At 27.5% G+C, this 22016-nt stretch overlaps 1 protein-coding gene across 3 annotated transcripts in view; it reads right to left on the bottom strand.

Annotated features, from left to right (window-relative positions):
- The window catches only part of LOC129975627 (cyclin-K-like), a 31028-nt gene extending 9152 nt beyond the window's left edge, over positions 1-21876 (bottom strand). The window contains exons 1-10 of one of the 3 annotated variants that reach the window (XM_056088709.1): positions 21840-21876; positions 21175-21284; positions 18036-18189; positions 17284-17365; positions 14091-14222; positions 12344-12449; positions 12016-12073; positions 11766-11938; positions 8554-8663; positions 3490-4796 (exon numbers count right to left, since the gene is read on the bottom strand). In XM_056088709.1, coding sequence (XP_055944684.1) covers positions 3490-4796; positions 8554-8663; positions 11766-11938; positions 12016-12073; positions 12344-12449; positions 14091-14222; positions 17284-17365; positions 18036-18184 — 2117 coding nt within the window. In that variant the 5' untranslated portion in view covers positions 18185-18189; positions 21175-21284; positions 21840-21876. The other 2 variants (XM_056088710.1, XM_056088708.1) reach the window with 2 other exon arrangements.
- Positions 21877-22016: the final 140 nt, after the last annotated feature.

The following is a 22016-nucleotide window of genomic DNA, read 5'->3' as shown; positions in this document are numbered from 1 at the left end:
ACTTTAAATCAAACCTGGGAGTATCAGTAAGACACATTTGTATGGTAATATTGAGTACTTTTTTTTTCCAAATAGGTGTAAAATATTATATATGCAGAGTGTCCCCAAAAGGCTTTTAATCCTGAAATATTGATCGTGGACATATACTGTAAATTACAAAGTTGCGCAAAAAAAGGTGCAAATTGCTATGAAATCAATTATAGTTTTCAATGGATTAAACTTTAAAAAATACAAAATTTAAATTTTTATACGGACCCCATACAAAAAATTTCCAGAATAAAATGTGCTGCATCCTTTAATAAGGTTATGTATGAAATTTCAGCATTTTATCACAAAAATTCAAGTATTCAGTTTTATCAAAGATATCTTAGAGAATTTTCATGATAAAATTCTGAAATTTTGTACATGACCTTATTAGAAGATGAGGCACATTTTACTCATTGGGAATTTTTTTGTATGGGATCCATATAAAAATTTAAATTTTGTATTTTTTAAAGTTTAATCCCCTGAAAATTTTAATCGATTTCATAATATTTTGCACCTTTACTTACGCAACTTTGTAATTTATATATTGCTAATAAAACTGGCCAGTTGTATTAGTATTTCAATCATAATAAATGTAAAAATCAAAATACAAAATATTACACAGCTAGAGAAAGGCAGAATAATAGAAAGACATTCAAAAGAAACCTATTAACGTTACAGCATAAAGATTTGTTATGATAATTGAAATAGCCAGAAAAAAAGTGGATTCAAATTATGGTTATAAGCTGCCACTAAATGAACAACAAAAACCAGATTTATTTTCTTTAAAATCTAACACACTATAGATTATAGTAAAAACCATAAGCGCATGGCAGAAATTAGAGAATAATTCTTCAGAACTTATGGGAGAAAAAGAAATTGAAAAACCATGTTCAGAATATCTAGCTGTAACTTTCCAGTAATAGTATTATGCTTCCATTAATAGTAACTTCAACAATAGTATTATACTATAATTATGCTACAATATTACATATTTGTAATGAAAATATTACAGAATTATTACATAAAAGCAAATTAATCAATCGCATGAATGATTAAATTCAATTCCAAAAATGCTGAAATCCACAGAAATGTGTCATGTCTCAGTTCTGAAAACTTCAATAGTATTTCCCAAAGTATAATTTTCAATGTTTGATCATAGCAAACCAAACACAGCAACATTTCCTTATTTCTGTTCTAACAATTCATCAATTATTTTATTCAAAATTGATAGTTTTCTATTGACTTACTAATTATCCCAGAATGTAAAATTCCAATACTTAAAATTTCAAAGCTTTTAATTCTTCTTCACAAAAAATGGAAAAAAATTCAAGTTAGAATAAAAAAAAAACTAAAAAAAAAACAGACCTTAAAGATAATTTTTTTTTAATTATATAAGAGATAATTATATAAATTGTCAGCTGTAAATGATCATTGAATGGTTATTCTCATATTTTTAATTTTGTACAGTAATTTGTCTTTGAAGTCCCTTTATACATTTTACATGCAAAACAAAAGATTTTTTTCTTTAATTTCTATAAACTACACTTTTTATAAAGATGACTTACCTTGAATTTACAGTATTAATAATCTTTCTCACATTTTTCTACATACAATAAATTTAAAATTATCTTCAATTATTGAATCTTTAATAACTATTTCACATTTACGAAATACAATTCTATTTGTTTTTCAATTACAAGCCACAAAAGAATTTATTTAACAGTAATAAGTTAATAGAGTTTGTACATGTTATTTCCAATACATAGTATTAAAGTAAATTTTTAAGTCAAAAATTTGTGATCATAAAAAAAAAAAAAAAAAAATAAACAACAATATTGGAAACTCACATTTACATTGCATTTAAATTTTTTGTTGATTCTCCAAATAAAATGGATTCAAGCATAAGAATAAAAAAAATAAAAATCTCTTATTAGAGCAAAATAATTGCAATAGTTTAAAACTATTGACTAAGCACCTAATAAAAAATCATCAGCGAAACTCAAACTCCTTTTAATTTTTAACATGTTTACACCGAAATGAAATGTAATTAAATTAAGTACAAAATGTTCTTTGCTAAGTAGTTGCCTAAAACTTAATACATACAAATTCCATGTAAAGCAATGAAATCACATCAAGAATAGGGAAGATGGGTTTACTATGCACACAAATAAATGCAAACACCACAAACAGCCAATTTACATTACTTGATTATTTACATATCCTTGAAAAAAATTATTTGTAATGATTTATATTACAAATGATATTCCACATTTTATCATAACATACACAATGTCAAATAATTACAAAGAGTAAATTTAAGATTTAAAATTTTTTAAATTGACAAGTGCACAAAGAATACACACACTGAAATCTGTCAGCCTTTTAATACAAATACCCAAACAATTCATATTAAATTTGTAATAATCTTGAAAACAGACATATCAACAAATATTGTATCATAATTTACAACATATATTTGAAAGGGATTTCATAGCTTCAACTAACTATATAAAAAATGCTACAACAACAATAAAAGAAATCAAAACATTGTGTTTAATGTCATTAAGATAAAGCAACCACATAACACAGTAAAGTCGGGAACAAAAAAAAAAAAAAACATAACTGAAATATGATGTTTAATGTAATAACAATTTTACACTTAGTTTTTCTTTTTCCTCCAAACAAAATATTTAATCTTATTTTATATTTCAGATTTTTCAAAAATATTTAGCATCATTTAAATTTTTGTGAATACACTTTTAGATGTCAAACAAAATGTATAACATAAAAATGTAATAGAATAAGCATAATTCCTCAATTATAATTGCCATAGAGTTTAAAAACGTGCTAATCAAGAAAAAAAAATCTTGCATTTTTTAAAAAAAAAAAAAGTAACACGATTTAAATTGACTATATATAAAAGAATATTAAACTATAAAATATACTCATTGTAATTTCAATTAAATGTCATATTTTGATGTCAAGAACCAGCCGCCTTCATATATACTTAATATTTTTAATGGAATAACATTTTAAGTATCTACTTAAAAAAAGAATTATATCAGTTATGCAATAAGCAAGCAAAGACTATATACAGAATTGCAAGACGCAAAGTAATTTTAACATCAGGTATTTGAGGAATTCATATATACAACAAATGACATTAGAGCTATACAAATATTTGAAAAAATATACATGAATTCCATTTTTAAATATCTTTAAATTCAAATCCTTACCTACATCAGAAAAAAAAATCCAAATCTTACCTCATAAATCAATAAAATATCATTAAATAAAATATATTGTCCAAATATATATATATAAATGACATATTTCATACAAATATGGGAAAGAATTTTTATGTACATTACAGGAATATGTACAATAAGAAAAACAGATTTGCTTAATCATATAACAAAGTTCTAAAATTAAAAAGAAGTGGGAAAAAATTTTATTCAGTACCTCCCCGTTATTCGTACAGGTGGTATTCCAGTTGGAGCTCCTTGAGGCTGTGTTGAATTGTTACCCATTGGTGGACGTGGACCTCTTTCTTTCCTATTTGGATCTAGTGGAAATCTCCTTGGTGGCATTGGAGGTCTGGGAGGTCGTTCAAAACTTGGTCCAAATTGATTAGGCTGTGGAGGTCTGGGAAAACCTTGATCAGAGAATGGTGGTGGTGGTGGACCATCAAATTCAGATTCTTTCCTCCCTCTAAATCCTTGATTGTCACCTTCAAATCTTGGTCGAGGACCAAAGTCTTGACTTGGAGGAAAACGTATACCTCGTTGATCTGGACGAGGATTAAAAACATCAGTACCTGGTGGTTTAGGGCCAAAGGGACCATCAGACATCATTCTTGGTGGCCTAACATTAGATAAACTAGGAGGTGGAACTGATCTAATCATACTAGGTACAGGTGGTAATCCTTGAGGACGAGGTGGAGGTGGTGGATGTTGAGTTATACCAGGCACTGGAGCAGGTGGAGGATTATTAATATTAGGTGGAAGAGGGGGTGGTTGTCTAGGTGGTGGAGGAGGAAACTGGGAATTAAATGGCGGCACACCATTTGGGGGTACATTAGGAAATTGATGGGATGGATCACCAAACTGGTTTGGTGGATGTATTCCTGGTGGTGGAGGTGGACCAGTAGGAGTAGGTGGAGGAGGACCAGGAGGTGGAGGATGCTGAAATTGTAAAGGATATATTTGTGGGGGAGGCTGCTGAATATTAGGGAAATTCTTTTCAAGTGAAACACCAGTATAAAATGAAGGGCCAGGTTGTGAGAATGTTGTAGTAGGAGGTGGCACAGTAGGAGGGAAACTAGTGACTGATACAACAGGAGCTGGCTTTACTGTAACACTTTCTACAGGTGGAGTTGGTACACTTTGTGAAAATGGTTGCGGATTTGTAGATGAAATACCAGTTCTAAAAGTAGCCTCAGTTACAGTTCGTTGAACAGACGATTCTGAAAGTTTAGTGCTTTTGATAGTACTTTCAGCAGAATTTGGAGAAGTTGGGGAAGATGGTTGTGTGTCTGATCCTTGAGTAATAACACTGGCTTTGGGTGGAGAACCAGAAATGACAGGAATAGCTTTCCCTTCAGTTGAAGGAGCAGGACGTTTTTTGCTTTCTGGCAATTCTTTCTTGGGCTCTGATACAGAAGCCTTCCTTTTCAGGTCACCAGGTTCTAACCTGGGAATTGGTAGGCCTACTGATATCTCTTTAGGCTTGGTTTGGGCTGGTGATGTAGTAACCTCCACTGGAGATGGCTATAAAAACATTAATAATCATGAAACAAAAGGTTAAACTAAAATGCAAATAACTAAATAAATTTTCAAAGATACTGAACAACAATTATTAATTAATAAGTCAATTTGAATCTTCTAATATAGAAATATACAATATAATATGAATACTAAAATCAATTATCCAAACTAACATATAGGCTCATAAGAAAAAGAATGTATCATATCCAGTTAATAATAAAACAAGAAAAGAGCTGTATCCATGACACTCAACTTAATTCATTAGCATTAATACTTTAAAGGTTTTCTTATAAGAACTATACCCTTAAAAAGTATACAGAATACAGCTATATGAAATATTTGTTAAGATTTATTTAGTTGAAATAACAAGAATTCAATGTCTTACATTAATTTGGAAGGAAAAAAAAAAACAATATTGCAATTTAAATTGAAGCTTCAATATGAAGTTATGCTATCTCCAATCACAATTCCATGATTTCTATAAAAAGGGGGAAAGGAATCTTAACAATTGAAAAAATTTATTATTTTTAAATCTGAAGCAAGTGTAATGGATACAATTATATAAAATACCAAAGTGATAAATCGAAAAAAATAGCACAATAAGTGCCAGTAAGCAAGTTTCAACTAATTCATAAAGCACCTTAATTCATAAAAATCATGTTTCATGTTCTTAAATATAAAAATCCCAGAGATATTATTTTTACATCCGATATTTATTGACCATAAATTTCTTTCAACTATGTAATTAAAAAAAATATTTTAATTAATATCAGGAAAAACAATGGCAACAAATAATACACTAAATTAACACAAACAGAAATAGTTATCAGAAATATTTATTATTAATTTTATAAATTTTAATTAAAAACACCACTAGCAATTTTTTTTTATTTGTCACATTTAATGTATTAATAAAAAGTTTTAATCAACAACAGAATATCGTTTCAAACTGCTCTCATCTGAAAATTTTTTAAGAATTATCTAATCTCTATATGATCTACATAAGTCTTGAAATCAGAATTTGAATACTCAATTTTTCTATAAGAATATGCTAAGAATAAGAATTATCAAAGGTTCAGATAAAATGTGGAATAATAATTTTAAAATCATGATAATAGTTTTTATTAGCACTTTAAAACGAATACGAATTTTGCAACATTAATTCTTTGATATTCTACTGTATTTCTTTTTCAACAAAATTTACTTCCATATATTCTCAGACAATAAAAGTGAAACAAATTAAAAATTAACATAAATGGAATAGCGGAATATTTCTAAAATATATTGAAACACAGACAACAAATATACATGAAAGGAAGGAAATATTATACCCTTTTTCTAACTTTTAACATCATTTCTATATACAAAAACTTTATAATAAATATCTTGACAAATATTTATATTATCTGTAGCTTCGTTATATCAAGTTAATTTATATAACTTAAGATAGAAATTTACTTTGTACTGCATTTGTTTAACCCATTAACTGCTATATTTTTTTAATTTCTGCCGGATAAACTATATATGTACATATTGTGAAAAAACATAATTATATTCAAATTATGTTTTGATATATTTGATATTCTTGAAAAAGGGCATAATTATAAAAGGATCAATTACGAACAAAAAACTGAGTAACACATCATTACTATAACCGTAAATAACATATTTAGAACAGTATTTTATTATTTAAAAAAAAAATGCTTCAAATGTGACAATTCTGTTCTATTCAACTTACAAATTTGTTCACTTGTAAAAAAAAATGAAGCACAGTATACACACTTTCTAATATACACAATATTGACTGATACATATAGAATGAAACTAAACTGTGGAAACCAATGAAAATAAACTGTGAGCATACCAAATCTAATTTAGGAGCTGAGTGGTGTCTCTAAAATTCCAAAATCCCCAAATGGGGATTGTGGCAGCTAATGGATTAAAAGCCAAACAAAGAAAAAAATATTTTTAATTAAAAAATATTTAATGTTCTTTCTTAAAAATTATTATTATTTTAAATCAGAATGAGTTAAAAGTTGAAAAAAAATCACATGTGAAAGATCAGCATTTCAAAACGTCAACAAATATTTTTCATATCAAAATTTTTTAATTAAAAAGGTGCTTATTTTTGAAAATTTGTATTAAAAAAAAGAATAGCACCAAAGAGTTTTTATTACTTTTACTCTTCAAAAATGTATAAAAAGATCTTGAACTATAAGCCTAAAGTAAAAAGTATTTTTAATTATGTATTCTACATGCATATTTTTACTACTTGTTTGACTCTGTGCCAACAGTGTTATGAAAGATATTGAAGTAAAATAAAATGAAAAATGATAAGCTTAAGCAATAGCTGCTGTCCAACATGTTACTTAATTTTATGGCATAACAGATTACTTAATTTTAACTGAATATTGTAATAAACTTTTCAATAATCAAAAATTTTCTTCAAGTATAAATGATTTTTATTCATACTGAAGCTAATGAATAACTAATGATACCGTTTACCATAGCTATATTGAAGCTTATAAAGGGAATTTCAAAGAATACCATTTTACTGTTCAAATTAAAATTTCAAATTAGAAAAGTAGAACTTAAAAATTTTTTATTGGTTCAATATGAATGAGTAATTATGCAGAAACTTTCTCTGAAATGTGCAATTCATAAGAATCATTATGCTTATTTAAATAAAGTTTATATAAGTACATTAAGCTTCATTAACATCCCTTTTAACATGAATATGTTTAGTTTAGTTGTATCAATATTCTAGTTGAAAATTACAATAGAGCCATTTTGGGTTGTACCTTGTAATTTAGAATTGAGTCAGGTGAGAAAGGCATCTAAATTGGTTCCCTCCCCCTCTCTAAAATCACACAAACCGAAAAATGTTTACCCCGACATCAGATTCAACATGCGCTAGGTAACAGTTATATGACAGATCTTTGATGGATTCAACATTTGAACCTTTAACCTTCCAAGCTTGAATGGATTAGTTTAGTTATATTAATGTCCCATTTTAAAGCAACACTAGGGCTATTTTGGGACGGACCACATAATTTTGAACCGTGCTCAGATGATGAGGACGACATCTGAGCTAGCACTCCTCTCCACTCCACACCAGCGGGAGGATGGTTGGCCCGGACAAATTTAATGAGCACCAGACATGCTTACACAACGGTTCTTCGGTGGAATTGGTTCTCGAACCTGAAACTCTCCGGTTTCGAAGCCGAGACCTTACCACCAGGTCCCTTTCAAAGCCTGAAGCCAATACTTTAACATTAAGCCACCAAGGCCTCTTGAATGAATATGAATGAGTATTGTGGCTAAATGGATTGCAATATCAACCTAATGTGCATAGAGTTATAAAAATAGTTAATACCTCTATGATAAGGAAATGAACATGCAATATAATTTAAATTAAAAGCATAGCATCGAAAAACAAATAGATTCTATTTTAAGAGTTAATGACTAAAATATTAGTTAACTATTAAAAATTAGCCACATTTTTCAGAAATGCAATATATTTATTAATGAATTTTATTTACAAAATAACCAGGTATGTTATTTCTGAAAACAAAATGTTCAAGACCATTTTTTTCAGTAGTCCTTTAAACTGAAATGATCCATTGTTCAAAAATCCATCTTACAGTTTAAAATTTTAAAGAGCTTCAGTACTTGAAATAAAAAGAATGGTAGAGTATCAATCCTCTAATGCCTAAATTCATGTTGCATGATATCATTACATGAAATATTTTTGACTCACGGGCTGCGATGATTTTCTGCTAGATTTTGTAGGTGGAGTTGCTGGTGGCGAATCTTGTGAAGTATTTGATACTGGAGCAGAATACAGATCTAATACTTGATGACAGATGTCTAAAAAATATTGAAATTTTTATAAATGGGATGCAAAATACTGATAAAAATAAATGAACTTTAAATAAATACAGGTATAAATAGCTAATAATCTTTTTCTAAAAAACATTCTTAAAACAAGAACAAAAAGAATTAAAAACTGCTAAATCAAAAATAAATTTATTTAATCAAACATCATCTTGCAAATTATATAAGATAAATTACTAGTAAAACATATTAATGACACTTAATAACATTTTACATCAACTTATATTTCAGAAATGTTTCTCTTTTATATATTAAAAATAGATTAAAGCAATGACAACAGAAAATTCACAATGCATAAAAAAATCGTCCAGCACACAGCAGTAATGTACAAATAAAAGTTCATAGAACAGTATTTTCATAATTACAATAAAGTATTTTTTTTTTTTTTTTCATTTCAATGTTTATTTAAAAATAAAGATAACCCCTTGGAATGAGCTTCACAGATTTTACTGTTGATTAATTAAAAATTCTGAATCATAATCACATTAAAAAATTGATTCCATAATGCCAATTCAGTTGAAAAGAAATAGGACACCCAAAAATTTTCCATAATTTTTTGAATAAAAATGCACGATACTTTTAAAATGTTGTAATCATAGCGAATATGTTTATAAAATTTCACAACATTAGAACATCCCTGAATGAAAGTCAACACAAAATGAAGAAAGAAATACATTAAAACATAAGAATGATGCATTTCAATTTTAAAATGTAGAAGAAGAAATTCAAATTATCAACAGTTTTATCGAAGTATAAAATATAACTTCAATTATAGATATAAAAACAGCATATATTTCAAACCATTAACACCAAATAAGAGGTAAAAATTGCATGCTTATGTTCATAAAATGAAAAAAATGTTTCATGTATCAAATTAGCATCCAACTTTATGAAATTTTCTTAATAGTATATATATACAGTAACATTTTCTTTCAATTCATGACTGATTATAATATCAATTCCCTGTATTTCCAGTCCAAAAAAATTATCTGCATTATTTCCTGTATTTATATTTAAGATATGAGGAAATGCACAAATAGCACTCTTACTTATAAGGGAATATAGAGTCGAAAAAGCAAGAAAAGGAGGCGGCAATTTAAAATTATTCAAAATAGCATATTAAAAAACATTTATAATTAAATACAGAATTTTTCTCATCCTTTTATATTATCTAGAATTCAGCAAGACAAAATTCATATATTGAGTGGGTGAAGAGATATTACCTTTCATGCTCTTTCACTGTAAGTCATACAAAATTAAGGACTCGGATGACATAAAACACGAAACATTCTTGTAATCGTGATACAAATCATTTACTTATTACTTAACAAAAAACATTACAAAGCAAGATTACTTTTTATTTGTATTTATTCATTTTTGCTAATTCAAGCATTTGGGCATCAATTTTTACAACTTTTGAGATTTTTCAACCATTTCATACAGCTAATGGACCTCATTTGTAATAAATAAGATACGACATATCTGTACAGCCTAGCACACATTTTTTTAGCTATTTCACTTTCAGTGAACAACATATGTAAATACATTTCTGATATATATAGCTTACGGACAAATATAGCTTTAAATTATTGTTATTGAACTAAAAAAAATTCGAAATCAGTTGACAATGCTGCTCTTTTGAACTGGCACATAGTCTTGTATGTTTTCCTCTTTTGACATGACTAATAAGTGCCTGTTTTCCCATATTACTTAGATTTATTTTCTTACAAAGTAAGCAGTATGCAATAAATGGATTTTGTGGAACTTCTCAAATCCATTTCGTAAAATAAGAATTGATTTCTTTTATGATAAAATTGATTTCTATCATTTATTGATATCCCATTTTTATCATTTTATTGATTTCCTTATTCATATTAAATATGGATTTAAAGTAGCTATTTATTCACAAAAATCTCTTCTTTATAATATAACTATTACTTTTTCTCAAATAATAAACAAACCATTCAATAAACTCAAATATGGTTGATTAAACACCATCATGCTGTTTCTGCAGATTGAATATTGCTAATCCCACCCAAGAAATGTATTCTATTCTCTCGCGCAGTTGTAGAAGTAGTCGCACATGCTCATTAGCTGTAATTTGGGAATCTCATGGAAAGCAAACAACTGTTCTCGCAAATCGAATTTTTTTTTTTATGATTATTATACTTTCTCTATACTACATATGCGAAAAAATAAAAAGCAGTCATTGATCTGAATTCTTAAAATTGACACCTGTTTAATTTTGATACATTCCAAAACATAATTGATAGGTATTTTAACTTGTGGGAATGGTCTTCCTGAAACCTCACATGCTCTTTAATTAATGTACTTATGTAATGTCAATTAAATGTCATTGACGAACAATAGTTATGAAAGTGCCTATTAGAGTGCAATTTTTGGCGATTTTTACTGGGTATAAAATTCTAAGGTGCAGTTAATAAAATGCAACAGAAAACTGAATATGCAGTTTGGATGCCTTTTTACCCAAGCAATTAAAACCAAAATTTGACATAGAAATCCAACTGTAGTCAAAAATCACATACCAAATTTCATGTATTTAAGTCATCATATTTTTTTAGTTATCTCATTTATATGCTTGTAAAAATACAAATAATCAACACATCGACAGATTTTGATTTGACAGATTTCCTAATTTGACATATATTTAAACTAGAGATTTATTCTATTTTATCCATCAAGCTCTTTTCATTTTGTAGTCATCATATTATATTAGGACAAAAAGACAGAAAATCTTTCTTTGAATGGTGTTTTTTCAAAATTTTGCATCAATCTATAATTATAGTGTAGAGACTGTATACCGAATTGCATCAATCTAACTCAAAAATGTTTTGAGTTATTGTATCCACAGACAGTTTCAAAAAACATTTTGTCAAAATCTGAAGTTTGAGTTTTTTTAAAGAATTGCAATATTTTTTCTTGGCATACTTTGTATGCGAGAAAGTAAAAAAGTACATTTTGTGCTCAGATAACCTGACATAAATGCATTAACACAATACCCAAAATAATATAAAAGAACTATACATTAACCATATAGAGAAAAGCATCAAATACCTTCTAAAAGTTCAATAGACATTCCTTCAACAAACATATCCCACCAGTGTGTATGTCGAGGTGTACGTCCAACCCAGTCAACTACTTCAAATTTGCTAAGTTTCCCCGCAAGGTACATTAAAGCAATAGCTATTACTTCCGGCTCAAACTGCAGACACAAAGTTGTACAAAGGCTGAAAAATGATTCTTTAATTTAAAAAAAAATTCAATCTAACTTTTTAGCATGTCAGGAAATAATTTCAAAAAATACCTGTCATTTATGAATGTCCAGGCCATTTGTACCATGTTTTGCAACTTTACTTTGTCACCTGAAAATAAAAAATAAAATATTTTATATAATAAGTTTGACACTTAAATTGGTCATTTAAAGTGCATGCATAAATATTTCCCCTAATTAAGAAAAATGCATTTAACACTGGTTTCAAAAGTAAATTTCTTTTATATGTCGAAAAATATCAAATTAACATTTAAAGTACGAAAAGTATAACTGGTTTTAATTCAGTTCCAAAAGTATAATAAAGAAAAACAGATACGACATTCAACAACAGTTTTTTTCATGCACGTGAAAAATATTTTACCTTTTAAGCATTTAGCATACTTTAAAAGGTAACCGTAAGGATGGTCCATTTGCAAATCAAATTTAATTGTCTGAAGAAGTATCCTTTCCAGAGTCATCACTTCTTCCTAGTAAGAAAAATGATACATGAAACATACAAGTGACAACAAAAAGATTAAGAACGGAAATAAAATTCAAAAACAAAAACTTTACTCAATGAATGAAAATTTTAATCTTTTAACTGGTTTGCCTGTATAAGATATGAAAACAATACTATCACATTTAAAAGCTTTAAACAATAAGTTAGTCATTAGTCATAATCAATACAAAAATTATACTGAATCCAGAAATAATATTCAAGGAGCATATAGCTGCCTAATAACATCCTCATGCCAGAAAGTGTCAAATTAGGTTATGCATGGAGGTGCAGTAAAGAACTGCATCAGAATTTCAAGATTTCTGAAAAATTAAGCTGTCAAATTTACTATATTTTAGATACTATGTTATATCAAAAACAAAATAAATGAAAGCAAGAGTTAATTTACATAAGAATTATTTTTAAAAGTCTATTAAGTTCATAAACTTAGTAGTCAGATTTATCATAAACTGATAAGCTCTATTTTTATTTCGGTATTAACATGGATAAAAAAATTATCAAAAAATATGCCATATTTTATTGAAGCACTAAATCTGTTCCCTTTACAATTTCAAAATCAAGATACTAAATCAACAACCATTAACTGTAGGTTTGTCTAATTTATATTTATATGCATGTCCCATTTTGGAGAAATATAGGAATATTCTAGGATAATCCTCACAATTGTGAACTTAGTGAGACAGTGAAAATCGCACTCATAAATGAAATAATCCAATTTTTAGTTTTTGTCAAGATGCCATTGGCCAACTCATAGTAAGTACACCATAGCATATCGAATAGGAAGGCAAAGCAGCAAGTAGGAAAGAGAAACTGACAAAGTATTTGAACATTATATTGTTTTGGAAACAAATTTTCTGACTAAATGTTTTGCTTTCTTGGGGAAAATAATAGGCCATACAACTCAGAAGTTAGAGAAGCTAAAGCTTGAATGACTCCAAAATTATTTTCAATATATATATGTTACACAATATACATAAGAAATGTTTAAGTAAATAAAGAGTCTTTAAATAAAGTTTTATTCCTTTCTTTATGATTAAACAGAATGTTTGATTCTTTCCAAATTATGGCTGGTATTTGAGTAATAGATTAAACAAAGCAGGGTGATAACAAAAGGGCAATGGCTGTGGGAAATCAGAAGGGAAAGGAGTTTCTTTGAAATTTAGCAGAGCAAATATTTGTTTTATCCACATGATATTGCAAATTCACATTAGACAGTTAAAATTACAAAAATTAAGTCTTGCAGGATCACAGGAAAGACAGAATTCCTAACAACTTGATTGCGAAGTTTGAATTAACATCTTAGAAATTAATTTTAAAAATATGAATAAACTAAGTTTATGATATATTTTATTTGTATTGTGCCAAAGATCCAAAATTTAAAATGTATGTGTTAACTGTTTCACAATACAAAAGGTTCAAATGATACATTCAATAAAATTAAATATAAAAAATATATAAATTACAAAAACAATTCACATCTCCACCAAACTTATGCTTAACAAAATTAAATTTATAGATTTAGATTAATTTATACAATGAGAGGGATATTAGAATATAAATAAGCTCTAAAAATACACAATAAAAAATTCATTTATAACTATATGCCTCTTACCTTAGGATCATCTCCAAACTGTGTAAACTGAGGATCAGCAAGAAAGGTTCTAGCTATTCTAATAATGTCTTTGCATTTTTTGGGAGTTTCTTCAACTTTCCCAGCAAGAAACAGACAGCAACAAGCAGTGACCTAAAACAGTTATAAGTATTTAATTAAAAATAATGAAAAGAGTATCTGAAAATTAACACAAAAATGTAATATGCTTATAATTACATACAAATTACGTTCTGAAATACACAAATTATAAGCAGAAAGATTAACAGTAATATACAATTAAGCTAGTACTTCATGCAGTTCTCATAACAAACAACAATTGTAAAGAAAACTTCTAAAAATTTTCATCATTCATAAGGAACTAAATAAAGTAACAAAAATGATTTTGTATAATTTTTTTATCAAATTAAAATTGTAATCTCATACTGTTACTTTCAAAGTAATTGCATTTGGAAGTCATATAATGTAGGGCATGCTTTCTTTAATTTTCATAGCAGTACAACGATTTAGATAATGAAATTATCTTTAGCAAACCTCTTATGGATGTTTACTAGGTTCCAAAATAATGTCCTATACAGAGGAATCTCATTTGTACAAAAAATAAAAAGTTGCATGGACTCGTAGCAAACGAATAAAATGATTGAGAAACTATAAAGACATCAAAAACTCATTGGTTGTGAATGTAATGCACTGAGGCACATTATCATAATGCAGCACACATGTAATTTTAATTTTTGGTCTCATGTGCATGTCTTTTTTTTTTTTTTTTTTAGTCTTTCAAGAACTTTCAGGTAGAAAAATCAATTCACCATTTGGACAAGACTCGCAAAATCTTTGTGTGTGACTCCCTTGCCACTGAAACAGCAGTGTGTATTTAATATGCAAATGATTTTGCTTCATGAGTTTAAAGTGTGTCAATTGTGGTACTGTCACTATATTTCTCAGTTACAAGTCTTATCACTAATAAGAGTATATTCTATAAAATGAATATATTATTCTATCAACTCAAAAAATATACCCATTAGTCAAGGGATTTTATTTTTTATTTATTTATTTATTTATTTTTTTTTTTTTTTTTTTTTTTTTGAAGGGTGAAGGAATACTGATTTTCCTAAAACAATCTTAGCAAAATTTTTCTTCAGTGCCAATTAATTGGTCAAAATTTCATGAATTGTGAATAAATTCAGGTTTTATCCGATCATTTATCCAGACTATCAGGCAACAATTTAAATGTCAGAGACCTAGGATTCTGGAAACATACACTTATAGTTGTAGAACTTCCACAGCAAGATTTGCATTCAATCGATTTTCTTTCTTCTGAAAATCCCTTAAATCATGTAAAAAACAGACCCTTTAAAAAATCAATTGTCTCCACAGGTCCACAGAGCTCTGACATAATTCTGTCACATTATACAAATCAGTCGGCAAATAAAATTTAATAGCACAGTAATGCTCGGAATTGATATTGCTCATTTTCAAAATGCAAACGAAAAAATAAATCCTATGGGCAAATATGTAACTCTATGTAGTTCAAATTCATACTAATGGCACAATATAATTTTGTAGGTTCTTCATGTGAACAAGAAATAAACAATGCTGCCCGATCGAATTCTATGCTTCCAGTAGAACTCATTATTTTATTTATGTACATCATATATATATATAAAAAAATGGGAAAGTATGTAGATCTTAAAATTTTTACTTTATATCAAGATTTAAAAATTAATATATTAATAAAAAAAATCTGAATTATTTATTTTATTTGGGTTTCTAAACTAATTTCATAACTAAAATTTGGAATAAAAATATTGATCCAATTCTTAATTTACTGAAAATTCGTACAGTTCACAAATATTAGATATGCAACCCAAGCTCTGTCCCAAAATTAGTACCATTCTACAAAACTTTTGCAAGTTCTAAATGTAATTATGCATCTTTTAGATTACTGCTATCCACACTTCTTTTTAAACACAAAAAGGAAAAGTAACCTCTGTATATATTTACAATTTTCTTTTAAACAAATAACAAGTTTTAAACAACTAGGTACAAAAATAGCAATTACTAAAATAGAAAGAGGTATTATCCATTACTAAAGGCAATTAGAAAAGTCTGGTGTCTAAATAATTATTTATAAATATGCTTTGACGCTGTTAGTTACTCAAGTTTCAATAAAAAGTTTTGCACAATGAAAGAATTCTTAAGATATGTTTTCTTTTCATAAAGGATAATAAAATAGGTTTAGCCATCACATTAAAGATAATCTTTCATGAACAGTTGCAGACTAAATGACAATCATTGTTTATTTTTATAAATTTTATAATACGTTATTTATAACAGATTTTTACACATAGACTTAAATTCTTTGTAATTTTTTAGATGTAGTAACGATATAAATAAAGTGAATAACTAGAATAACAATATGATAAAGCATTTTGAAGAAAACAGCTTTTTATTTAGATTATGCAATTCATTGAAAAATAATTAAAAGCTTTTTGTTCATAAGCAAATTAATATAGGTACTTAAATGCTTTTAAAATTTTTTGTCACTATACATCTTAACGTTTTTTTCTGTATTAATGCAATGACAATGAAAGAGATTAATAAAAATTAAGATATGTAAAAGGCTAAAAAGAGGAAGGAACATAATACATTGGTAATGAAAAAGTAAATTTAAACTCTTCAGCAAAAATATTTAACAATTTATAATTTATTACTATGAAATTTTTTAATGCATTAAAATTCAATTTCAAACAGGAAAATGTAAATTCAAAAGCTTATTTATCCATCAGGATGTAAAGATATATTTACTATACTTTTATCATGAAAAATTCAACTAATTTTTACTAAAATAGCCAGAATCCAAAGCAAATTAAAGTTATTAAATACAGAAATAGGTATGAGCTAGAAGTAAACATTTCTGTCATAATTTCACAACTATTTGTCAATGCATTATAGGACTCTTGATATTTGTTTATTTTTAAGACTCCCAGGTTTACTTCGGACAATTATGCCATTATTTTTATATTATGCTCTCTCCAAGCTCTAATTTACATAATGCAAACATCTTGGCAATAGAACATGGAAGTCTTAAAAATAAACAAGTATCACACTTTCTATCAACCTTGAATTGATAATAAAAGCTACCTCATCAACAGAAAAGCATTTGTGATCAAAAAATATATATTTTAATACTTACATATCTTGGAAACGTCTTAAACGAGTGAAACATATAAAACCTATGAAAATAAACAACACCAGTAGCCATAGTGTCATATCGCCTGAAGATAAGTTAAGGATGAAACTTAAGATTAAAAGTTTTTAATATTGCAATAAATTGATCAATAAATACATTTTGAAAATTATGTATTTTAAATAAAATACATGAATAAATAAACCTTTATTTCTTCTGCTGGTAGTCAAAAGAAAAATGCATGAAATGAAATTATTCTAAATACAACTTTAATAGACTTATATTTAAACTTAATCATGATTTACTTCATCAAAAATTTTAATTTGAAGCTTTATATATACATGCACTAAAATCCAATTAAAAATAATTTTTTAAAAAATTGTATGCATAAAGTATTATTTTACATGAAATTTTAAAGCTACTCTTAAAATATCTGTAAATTGATAAATATATTTACTAAAAAATTTTAAAAACCTCAATTTAATATAAATATCTAATGAAATTGACAAAAAATAAATATTATATCTTATATCTACCATTTTAGAAATTGAATGCAAACACTTGCATAAATAATATTTAATAATTTATACATTTAAATAATTTATATAAAATTTTATAATTTATACATTTATATTTAATAATTTATACATTTAAATAATTTATATAAAATTTTATAATTTATAAATTTATATTTAATAATTTATACATTTAAATAATTTATATAAAATGAACATTAAAAACTGAAAGAAAAAGGATACAGTCCCATTTTAGTGCCAACATTTATAATAAAGCGAGCTCCCTCTCGACGATACCTGCTCTCCTTCTCAGGATCTATACCATCTAGTATAGATGGGGAGCGCTTTAAATCTTTTTTATCATAGTACCAGGTAGGCATTAGGACGGTCATAGCAACTATAATGAAATGAAATGCCATTCATTAGACAGACCAATTATTATGATTAGATCATATTTAAAAAATGATTTTTATTCATCGCTGCAACAAAACAAAATGAATTTATGTTAATGTACTTTATTACTGTCGCATCAATGCACAGTTAAACCAATCAGTCTGATCAGATAACACTATCAAAAGGAAATTAATTTCCATGGCATGATCATAGATTGAAATCTTGTGGAAATTGCCAAGATTTATAAAAACAGCAATACTTGTGTATTAATTGCAAAATAATAATAATAATAATAATACATCAAAGATAACACACTAATAAGTTCTCTCATAACTGAAAGTTAATTATGCAGAAATAAAAGATATGCTTTACAACAAATAACACATAACAAAAGTTTTTTAAAAAATTCAGGGGAAAAAAAACTATTCTCTTACATTACCCAATTCGATATTAGACACAATTATATCCAAACCTAGTAATTATTAATGGTAATCAGCTACAAAAAGGAACATAATCAATAAACCTTCTTAAATATAATAAAAATCCATTTATTAACAAAGATTGTAACCATCTTAATAAAGATTGCTCAGAAATGCAATTTCCACCTTATTTATTAGAAGAAATTCATTATATGACATTCTTTAACATTGAATTACTTTATTAATAAAAAAATGAAAAGAGAAAAACCTGTCCTCAAATCTTATAATCATTTTTTCATTATTATTATTACAGCAAAAGTTCTGTAGTATATGCTTAATGTGATTAATAACAACATTATATATATGGAGGGGAGAGGAGATCAAACTAAATATTTCATAGATTAGTAAAAAATATGTATAAGAAATAAAGTTTCTGCATTCACATCTATTTTAAAATATTATAATAAAAAAATTTTCTAATTCTTGAAATACAGGGTTTTTTATTCTTGGCAGGTACATTACAGTTTGATCTCTCACCATTCGTTCTCAATTATAAATTTAATCTGTTTTCACAAAATAGTGCTAGGGAATTTGTCTTTTAACTCTGTTTCATGAATAGCTCTGATTCAGAAGACAATGAAAGATGGTTGTCTACAATATGTACAGTTGCTTAAAAGAGTTGGTGTTATCTAACCCAAATTCTGCGGTAAAAGAATTTTTTTTACAGACTAAATAATAACTGCTGAAATACGTGATGTTTCGTACAGAACATTACTGCAAATTTGTGATGATGATATGTCCGTTACCATGGAAAGGGGGTGCAATAGCTTCTGAGGGTAAAGACCTCTGAACACCGAGGGCAGAAGTACGATTTCTAGCTCAAGCTCATATGAAGATGACACTCACTCACTCGCTTGCACAACCCTTTTTCAAAGGAAGGCTCTCTCACACACCTCACAAATAGAACACAGGGTGAAGAACAACCATACCCGAACCAGGATTCGAACCTGGAACGCCCAGATCACGGGGAAGATGTGCTATCCCTAGGCCAGGACGCCAGCACTGTGAATTTGTGCAAAAGCTGATATGATAACAGCTGCTGAGACTCCAAATAATTTTCCAGTTTTCAAATTGCCCAAGAAAAGAAATCCATGAACAAAACCTATTATTGACTTGGATGATTTTGACAAAAGTGTCATATGCCAAACTGTACTAGTCTTATGATAGACGTGAATACTCAACAGTGGTAAAATTAAGAGTCAGCTTTATAAAAATAAATAAAAAACATTTTCCTGAATTTGCAAAATCATTGTAGGTAATTTTGAAATTTTCTAACAAAAAGTACAAGGATGGGCCAAAATTTTTAATGGAAAGAAATAATATTTTTTTTTATAGGAGATTTTTTTTAAAAAAATGTACAATGCAAAAAACCATCCTTCATCCCAGCCAGTGATATATCTTGATGAAACTTAGGTGAATGCGTAGCATTCCCCTAAACTTATTTGGTAAATTTCTACTAGCCAAGGAGGCTTAAAAGTTCTGTAGGAGAAAGGATCTAGATTGATCTTTTGTTATGCTGATTCTACTGATTAAGGTTTTATTCTGTCCACACAACTTGTATTTCAATCCAAAAGTAATGTCAACTATCACAAAGAGATGAACTGTGAAATTTTTAAAAAGTGGTTTATCGATTTGCTAAGAGGATTGAGCTAACTGTCTGTCATGTTACAGACAATGCGAGCTATTAATCTACATATGCAAAAAAAAAAAAAAAAAATTTCTTCTGCAAAGACAAAAAAAAAAACACCTGATGCGACATGGCTTCCAAACAAAAATATTCCTCATAACACCAAAACCAGACCAGAACTACTGCACAGTGTAAAGGAACACTAAGAAAAATACAGAGCATATGAGTTTGATCAAAAAGCATATGAAACGGGACGTGAAGTGGTGAAACAGCACGAGGTAGAAAATATTCTCAGCTTAATTATATCATTTTAAGCGTAAAGCTTTTTCAAGACAATAATACACATTTTTGTAATTTAATTTGATCAGGCAAAAAAAAGATAAATTTAGAACAACTGAAATACAATAACAAATCAAATGCATAAAAAAATTCTTACAGTCTTTAATTTACACTAACATTTTTGAGAAACAATTTCAGGCTCTTTTCAGTCTGAATAATGGTAAACATACAACAGCAATATTATTATATATATAAGCATTCAATATAACAAACATGAAATTAATTCAGTTTACAAAGAAAAATAACATCATTTGTATAATTACATTACAAAATACATTAGGACTACCAAAACAGAATAAATAAAACATAAGTAATCAATTGAAAACATTTTTTCATTCATAAGAACATTAACTCTGGTGAAAATTATAGAAATCAAAGGTAAAAATAAATTCGATTTTAATGAAAGTTGTGTAATATGGGGTGTTATGTATGGAGCACCGAATTTTGGAAAGTAGTAAATTAATGCAGCTTTCAAAACATGCAACTAATCATTACATATCACTACATCAGAAAATATAAGACTTGGGGAAAAAATTATACTTACGTTACCGAATCAAACCAAAATAATGTTATAAGAAAAGATACAGCATTCCTGCCGCTTCGGTAAAACAATCGCCATAAAATCTTCTACCACAAAGAAAAATGTTAGAAGTTCTGAAAATGAGAAACACTTTATTTTAAATCATTCTTGTAAATAACATATCATCAAATGTCTACATAGTTAAAAAAAAATAATTTATGATCTCAAACAAATTTCTGATATCTTACGATATTTTTTCGGGTATTATGGGCTTCAATGAGTTACTGCGCAATTTTGAAAGCTTTAAATATACAATTTAAAGCAGTCATGATAACATAAAATTAGTGAAGAAACACTTTGGAACATAAGCTTTGTAATATGACAAAATATCAGTTATTTCTCTCATTGTCTATAGTTCATTAAATTTACACACACTCAATATGATGTATAAGAATTTTTCTCCGAACAATTATTTATTAGTTCAAGACCGGCAGCCACAAATATATACTTCATAGCAAAAACTAAAATGCACTACACAGCACAAAAAGATAAACGTCACGGGCTTTCATTTCTTGAAATATTTACAATAGATTAATTAAATTATTCACATTATTATAATTTGTAACTGTATATTTAGAATATTTCATGTTCGGCTAAAATCTGATATGTAGAAAAACCAAAAAAGTTACCACAAAGCAATTCGTACATCTTATCCATTATCAGAACTTCAACTATTTCTATAAATATGTTGTTTCCAATACGTATGAAAAATTTTACGATCACTATTTTCAAAACGGAACATTTCAGAGAAAAAAAAAGATCATGGCAAATTAAATAAACAAAACGATTCTAACTAAATAAATGTA

The sequence above is a fragment of the Argiope bruennichi genome, chromosome 7, assembly GCF_947563725.1.
Source record: "Argiope bruennichi chromosome 7, qqArgBrue1.1, whole genome shotgun sequence".
Classification (NCBI taxonomy): domain Eukaryota; kingdom Metazoa; phylum Arthropoda; class Arachnida; order Araneae; family Araneidae; genus Argiope; species Argiope bruennichi.
Note: the sequence above shows the minus strand (reverse complement) of the source record. Positions and strands in the feature narration are given on the sequence as shown.